This window comes from Citrus sinensis, chromosome 3 (genome assembly GCF_022201045.2).
Source record: "Citrus sinensis cultivar Valencia sweet orange chromosome 3, DVS_A1.0, whole genome shotgun sequence".
Taxonomy (NCBI): Eukaryota; Viridiplantae; Streptophyta; class Magnoliopsida; order Sapindales; family Rutaceae; genus Citrus; species Citrus sinensis.
The window spans coordinates 48554997-48562947 of record NC_068558.1 but is presented as its reverse complement, the minus strand read 5'-3'; the positions used below and the strand labels follow the sequence as shown (position 1 = coordinate 48562947).

Sequence of the window (7951 nt, the reverse complement as noted above, 5' to 3'; positions counted from 1 at the left end):
TAGTTAAAATTAAGGATCCATCATTTGATGAACCTGTGTTTAGGCCAGTTTGAGCCCATTTGGTATCCAACGAAAGTAACGGTGAAGTTTATGACTAATCAGACATTCCATAAATTAAATGTTTTTTTTTTTTTTTTACACTTTTGGCAAATTTTAGGCTCAACAAATTCGGTTTTGCTGAAATATAAAATCTCAAAAGTTTTGATTTTGGAGGAACAGGGGATCATTATTAGATTAGGATTGGTATAAAGAGCCTATGATTTGAATCACTCTGACATGGGTTGACGGTGAGGAGATTTTTAGTTTCCGCTGACGGATGCTTATAAAACCAAAAACAAAAAAACAAAAAAAGGTATTCAAGATGGTCAAGTTTGATAAAACTTATCAATTAGTTGAGGTGAAAAATGAAAGGACTTCATGTCTCCGCATATCATATTGACATGTTCCGAGGAAATTAAGCGGAAATTTCAAAAACCCGCGCAAGTTAAAACTCCTTGTCGTATACATATTACTGATTACAAAATACATATGTATATGTAAATGAACAAATAAATTTCTGCAAAATTTGGTCAAATAAAAAAAATTATTTTATAGGCTAGTGCATAGGATCGGGTCAACCCATTTTGAGTTTGCAATCAGCACATAGCAAGCAGGCCCACCTATTAAGAGCTCTGCCCCACACGCTTTACAATTCAATGTCTCGTGCTAACCACGTCTTGGAAATCCAACTTACATGTTCTACTTGAGTTTCTTAAGACAATGTCAGCGAATCATCCGCCGTTAGAAGAGAGGAAAAAAGGTGCCCCCTGATCCAGCCGGTTAAATAATCCTTGACCGTTGATCTTGCTTGTCATAGGATTCTGAAGATAAAGAAACCGGTTCGCATTTGAATCACGAGGCACGCGATGCTGGTAACGGCATGACTTTTGCCTGGTGGGCCCCATAAAAAAATCTGCAAGCTGTCAAAGTGCCAATTCACCTTATTTCGTGCACCGCCACGCGCCCCATCAAATTAGTTTTTCTCTTTTAAGTATGAACTCCAGATCACTTTAGCCGTCGATTTAAATGACTGGATAAAGCCTAAACCTTCCTTATTTGGCGTCTATGAAACGCAAATTCGCTTCCTTCTAAACACGTGGCGCCCGCAGAGACACTGTAGTTATGTTCTGTTTATGCTACGTCTCCAGAGACTCAAACGTAAAAATACCTTAGATAAAAGAAAATTTCGAAGCGGATACAGCAAAATTCAAAGTGGAAATAAATTGATTCGCTGCCATCAATATAAAATTACTCTGCCAAAAAAGGTTGAAGAGCATCTACCGTAATTGTTGATTGCTTAGATTGGCACATTTCCCACTTGTTTTACGAAACATTCCGTTTCTTCCTTTTCCAATTATAAGCGTTCTTCAAAAATTAAATTTTATTTATTTATTTATTTATTTATTCTATAGCTTAGTTAATTTGCGAAAACTAATGTCTGATTAGTCTTATTAATTAACAGCAGTTGTTGTTTTATATGTTAGCAATTTAAATTTTTAGAAATTATGTTCTACTTTGACCGTGTTTAGGTGGAGCGGTAAAATGCATAGAGATCAAAGAGAACACTGATGAAAAAAGTATTTTATTGGGTCGATACTGATACTAAGAAACAAAAGTTAGGGGAGCAAATGAGAATAGATACCCTAATAGTCTTAGTTGTAAACGATGGATACTGTGTTTTGACATTGCTGCAACAAATATGTTGAGTATCCAAATGAGGAGTATGTTTCGCAAGAATGAAACTAAAAGGAATTGACGAGCCCCCGCACAAGTGGTGGAGCATGTGGTTTAATTCTATTCGTGGTGAATAATCTTATCAAGCTTGGCATGCCATTAATAATTGAGTTTAAGATAGTTTAGATTAAAAATATTTACAATTGTTAGATTGTTTTATTTGTCTTTCAATTTTACATTATTAAAAAGTATAAATTTTTGTAATAAACCCCAAACATTTGTTAAAAAGATAAAAATATTTACAATTGTTAAATAGTTCTATTTTTCTTTAGTTTTGTATTACTAAAACAAAAAATACTTTTTTGTATTTAAAACTCTAATACTTGCTAAAAAGATAAAAAAAAAATTACAATTGTTGAATGATCTTATTTGTCCTTTAATTTTATAATAAACTCCAACATTTGCTAAAAAGATTATAAAAAAAATTCCTTTAAAAAAGCGGAGGACATCAAATTATGCATTTGCAGCTGAAAGATGATTTAGTGAGCATGTACCGCGGCGAGCATCTAAAGAAGAAACAGAAATCTACGGCTCTCATGAATAAGGTTAAAACGGTGGGTTAATTAAAGATTACATGACACAATCACTCGCAAAAAGGTGAATCTCTGGATCACTCCGGTTTAATAACAGCAAGTAACCAAACAGACACACTGGGTGAACAAACGAATAACGTCACGCACTAACAGGCGCGTAAGCTTGAAAAATTCAGCCCACCAGTCACCGGCACTGACACCTCGTTGATAGGAGCACCCAATTTAACTGGCCTCCACTTTTTTAATTTTTATCTTTTTCTTTTTGTCGGTAACTCACGAGCCTCCACTAGAGCGTGTGGACTTTTTCCTTATCAATAAAATCATGAGCAAAAGTTGGAAATAAAAATAATAATAAAAAACTAGTCGGCCCTTTGACAAATCTGGAAGTCAACCCAATACCACCATTAAACAACCCATTACCGGTTTTCAATGTCTGAAAGATAACAAGAAAAGGACAAGATAACATAGAGATGCCAACACCTATGTTTACAAAAAAGAAAACCACTTGTTTCTCTCTCTAGACTTATATTTTTTATTTCATTTTTATGGCCACTCTTTTCTCTCTCTCTCTCTCAATCTCTCTCTATATCGTCGATACAAAGATTATATATAACAGTTTCCCCACTTATTACACCACTCTTATTCTATCCCTCAAAAGTCAGCGCCTTCTTTTGTCTCTGTCTCTTTCCCTTTTCCTTTCTCTTAACAGAAGTACCAGACGAGAGGGTACAGATTCACAGCGCTTTTGTCTCTTGAAGGCTAGCGAAGAGCCATGGAAGTTGACTGGGATCTGCATGCGGTGGTCAGAGGCTGTAACAGCTCCGTTAACGCCACCGTTACAACAACTACAGCCACCACCACAAGTACCACCACAAGTTTCAAGGATGATTTAGATACTACTAAAATTCAATCTTGGTTTTCGGTTTCTCCATTTAGCCGTGAACAAACTAGTGGTCATCTTTTCACCTTGGCCGATCCTTTCGAAGCAAGAAATGCTATTGAAGAGCTGCATGAACTTTATAAGCCATTCTTTCCCAAATCTCCTCAGCCTATTTCTCCCAAAAGTAGTCAACCCATCTCGTCTTCTATTTCTTCTATCACTTCATCATCATCAAAGGAACAGACTCAGTTCAAACAGCAGCAGCCTAATAATAAGCAGTCTCATGCTAGTTCTGTCACTAGTTCCACAACTCCTCGAACCAAAAGAAGGTAAATTTTCTTTATATTTTGCCTTTTAAAAAAAAAAAAAGCATTTATTGAATTTGTCACGACACCCGTATCCATATGTGCTAATATAGTTTCTATCTAATTATTACAGAAAGAATCAGCTCAAGAGAGTTTGTCATGTCCCAGCTGAAGGTCTCTCTTCCGACGTTTGGGCTTGGAGAAAATATGGCCAAAAACCCATTAAAGGCTCCCCCTATCCAAGGTTTGTTAAATTCATTCACCAATAAATTTTTTTTTATATTAACATTATTATTTTTTACCATATTATATCTATATATATATATAGCAGATTCAGTCAAGTTTGGTAATTGATTAAGCTTTGGGTTTGATTCTTGAACAACAGGGGTTATTACAGATGTAGCAGTTCAAAGGGGTGCTTGGCCCGGAAACAAGTGGAGCGAAACAGATCCGACCCCGGTATGTTCATAGTAACATATACGGCAGAGCACAACCACCCAGCTCCCACTCACAGAAACTCACTCGCCGGAAGCACCCGCCAGAAGCCCTTCACGCCTCAAACCGTCACCAGCAGCGACTCAAACAAACCCTCTTCCCCAACTTCCTCAACCAAACCCACTTTCTCTTCCTTGTCTCCGGCAACCTCCATGGAAGAAGATACGGTACCCCAGAGTACAAACACCGAAAGCAGAGAAATTGATTTGCTCGAAGATGAAGAGGAAGTTGAGCTGGCGGTGTCAGATGTTGGAATCAGTGATGATTTCTTTGTGGGTTTGGAGGGACTTGGCTCTGAAGAGAGTTTGCCAGATCATTTTCAGGCCAGTTTTGGACTCCCTTTGGCTGCTAACAGTGCTGCCACAGCCGCTGGTGGTATCTGACTCGCTAGAAAAGTCAACGTTTGATGGTTCTTTGGTTTTTTTTTTTTAATATATATCTTTATATATGAGTACATATATTAATTATATCATATAAAATATCTATACACTTTCCTTTTAGGAGAAAATGAGAATTCTAGCTTTGTTAGAATCAAATTGGTAACTGCCTTAACGCCATTGCGAGTCTTGCTCTTGTAAAGATAGGCAAAAATGAAATTATCCCTGTAAAATAGTGTAGCCACAATTTTTTTTCTCCCTCTCTAATTTACGTCTAAACGGAATGATCTTGGCGATGGAATAGTTTCATTTTCTATGGTGTTGATTTTATCTGAATGCGATGTGTGTGAGACTGTCTCTGAGTAACATACAATATTGTCAACCGGATCGGCTTGGCTTGGCAAGATCAATATTCCGGGCCGCATACTGACAAAGTGCCAATTCTCTAATTATATGGCAAAAGCGGGAATTGAGTGGTAAAGCATGTGTTGGTTTCTCAGCGACCAACACATCAATACCCTAATGTGAACTTTCATAATATAAGGTTAGTGGAACAGAATATTTGACAGGCTAGGATTAATCTACTCTTTTTAACTGTCCCGGACGGAAATTATATCTCAAAAAATTAACAAAACAATGAACCATTTCGGTTCTAACATCATCAACAGCACCTATTTGATCTGGTCTCATACCAGCAGATCTGGATGATGTATACAGAAGAAAAACGATACGAATAGTTCTCACTGGTCCTTCCAATATAGATTTGCATCATACTAACAATTTCGGTTCTCTTCCTTTGTTGTCAAAGACCATTGAGTAACAAATAATTTAACTTTCTAGATGTAAACAAATTGAAATTGCATATAACTAGATCACGTGCATCACAAGCATCTGCATGCTTCTTTTCTCGAGTCTTTTTAAGGAGAGGATGTAATCTGCCATGGACTTGTAACCCTTGAAATTGCAGCTTCAAAGCACTAAAAGAATACCCATTACACTTTGGGGCCTCCAATTAACTTGTGTGTGCGACCTAACGGGGCACGGCCAGCTCATCTCATCAGAGCAGCAGATTGCAATAGAATCCTAACATCGCCGCCCAACAGCTACTCTATGCAGGAGCAGCCGAAACAGCATATCCTTGTACAAACTTCTTCAACTTTTCTGTTTGACCAGCTTCAGAAAGCCATTCTGTAAGAATCTCCATGGATATATAATCAGGATGACAAGCATGCTCAATCATCCTATCCATCAATTTAAATGCTTTATCCAACATATTCTTCTGACGGAGGCCTTTAAACATAGCATTGTATGTGTTAGTATTAGGCCTTACCTCCTTTACTTTCATCTCTTCCATTAGAGAAAGAGCAAGTTCTACTTGATTATTCTTGCACAATGAGTCAATGAGAATGTTGTATATTACAGTGTTTGGCGACACATTTGATGAAGAACTCAATTCTTTGAAAATCTTCATGGCTTCATCAACATGGCCATTCACGCAGAAAGCATGAATTAGAGCTCCATATGTAACAACAGTAGGCACCAAACCTTCCTTAACCATCTTTTTCAACACTCTACGGGCAGCTGAAAAGTTGCCAGATTTGCTCAAAAAGGAAATCAAAGTGTTATATGTGACAGAATTGGGCGTCATTCCGATATCCTCCATTTCCTGGAGCACTTCATAAGCTTTATCCAACATCTTTTTCTTGCAAAACCCACTAATCAAATGATTGTAGCACACAATGTCAGGGCGGAACCCAGCTTCTTTTAACTTTGATACAACTAAACTGGCATCGTTCATCCTTCCGGCTTGACACAAACCGGAGATCAAGGTAAAGTAAACAACTGAATCAGCAGAGCATCCAGCTCTAGACATATCATCGAACCATTTTATTGCCTCTTGAAAATTGTTGACATTACAAAAAGCAGTTATCAAGATTGTGTAAGTAACAGCATTAGCACATAGACCTTTCCTCGTCACCTCCTGGAAAAACTCAACTGCACTGTTAATTCTTCCATGTCTACACATGCCATCAACCAATGTATTAAGAGTAACTACATTTGGTGTAACTCCCTCCTGCTTCATAAGATGAAAAAGCTCTAGCCCCTTCTCAATATTTCCTGATTTACAAAACCCATTGATTAGGCAATTGTAGGTAACAGCATTAGGCATACAACCCTTTTGCAGTCTCAGTCTCATCTGTTCAATCAAACCCAATGCTTCTTCTTGCTTCCCCACCTTACACAGTCCATCAATCAGAGTATTAAAAATGATCACATCTGGCTCAACAGATATCTCAGCAGTTTCTTTTCCTGCAATCATTTTCTCAAACACCTCTAATGCTTCATCCGCCCTATACAGCTTGCATAATCTGTTGATAATAGTCCCAAAAGTCACAACGCTTGGCTCAATATCATTTTCCTTCATCTCCGTGAAAAGTTGATTCATTCTCTTAAAATCTCCCTCCCTACCTAAAGCATTCAGAAGCGCATTGCAAGAAGCAGCTTCCAAAGGAGCATCGAACTTCATCAACACATGTAAAACATCCCAAGCTTCATCAGTTTTCCCCTTTCTACAAAATCTAGTAATCAACTGAGTCAACCAAACTGCATTAGGAAAAACACCATGTTCAGCGAATTTACTAACTAAACCAACTAATTCCTCATCAGTCACACTATTCTTCACATGTTCCCTCCTCATCAATGCATAAAAAACAATATCCCCAGTAAGTTCATTAACAGGAAACTGGGATTCTCGGTCAAGCATTTCGTCGAGCACATTGAAGGCATCGCGATCATGGTCGCATCTCAACAGAACATCAATCAACACATTGCGCACATGTGTGTTTCTCAAATTGTTGTCGAGTTCATTGTACACGAGAAGCGAGTAATCATACATACTAACCTTGCCAAAGAAGCGAATAAGAAGCGTGGCGGAATTGATAGAAAGAGGAATGTTTTGGTCTTTGCACGCTTTATAAAGGTCAAAGAGGCTTTCTGGCGACATGCGTTCACGAATGGCGAGCTCAAAGACGGCTTGATATGCATATGAGAGTGACGAGGTGTTAGCTTCTGTAGGCAAATTGGATTGAAGGAAATTGAAGAAAGAGAGGGCTCGTGAAGAGGAGGGGAAGCGGCGGGTGATTTGGAAAAAGAGTTGAGGCGAGAGAGAAGTCGAAGAGAAGAGGAGGTTTTTGATTTGGGGGGAGGAGGTCCATTCATTGTCTGGGGTTTGGAGGAGGACGTCCAAGGCTTGAGTTATTATAATTGATGATTCAGAGACTTGCGGCAACGGCGAGTTATGTTCGGTGCAAAAGTGGCGGAGGAGGGGTAAGTGATGGCGCTTAAGAAGGAATTTTGGTTGTTTCGTTAGAATCATTTCCATTTCGTTGGGAAAAATGAGCGCAGGAGCAGTCGCGAGGGTTTTTGGTTCAGTTTTAACAGTTATCGACTGACGGCATTGGGATGCTCGGGGGAATTTTACTGCCTCAGGCTCAGCCTTACCATTCTAGTTTCGGGCTTCTGGTTGGGCCTTGGTTTAAAAGGCGGTCGCTTTGCCAGTCACCATTTAGCTTAGCTTAAATGCTTTGT

The 7951-nt window shown here is 38.5% G+C and overlaps 2 protein-coding genes across 2 annotated transcripts; one reads left to right on the top strand and one right to left on the bottom strand.

Annotated features, from left to right (window-relative positions):
- Positions 1–2837: 2837 nt before the first annotated feature.
- On the top strand, positions 2838–4659 carry LOC127901500 (WRKY transcription factor 22-like). The gene is made up of 3 exons (XM_052438956.1): positions 2838–3515; positions 3625–3735; positions 3877–4659. Exons 1-3 carry the CDS (start codon positions 3079–3081, stop codon positions 4367–4369), a joined length of 1041 nt encoding a protein of 346 aa, XP_052294916.1. The 5' UTR covers positions 2838–3078; the 3' UTR covers positions 4370–4659.
- Positions 4660–4945: 286 nt separating this feature from the next.
- Positions 4946–7906, bottom strand: LOC127901499 (pentatricopeptide repeat-containing protein At5g28460-like). Its single transcript, XM_052438955.1, has one exon. The coding sequence runs from the start codon at positions 7743–7745 to the stop codon at positions 5472–5474; it is 2274 nt and encodes a 757-aa protein (XP_052294915.1). The 5' UTR covers positions 7746–7906; the 3' UTR covers positions 4946–5471.
- Positions 7907–7951: the final 45 nt, after the last annotated feature.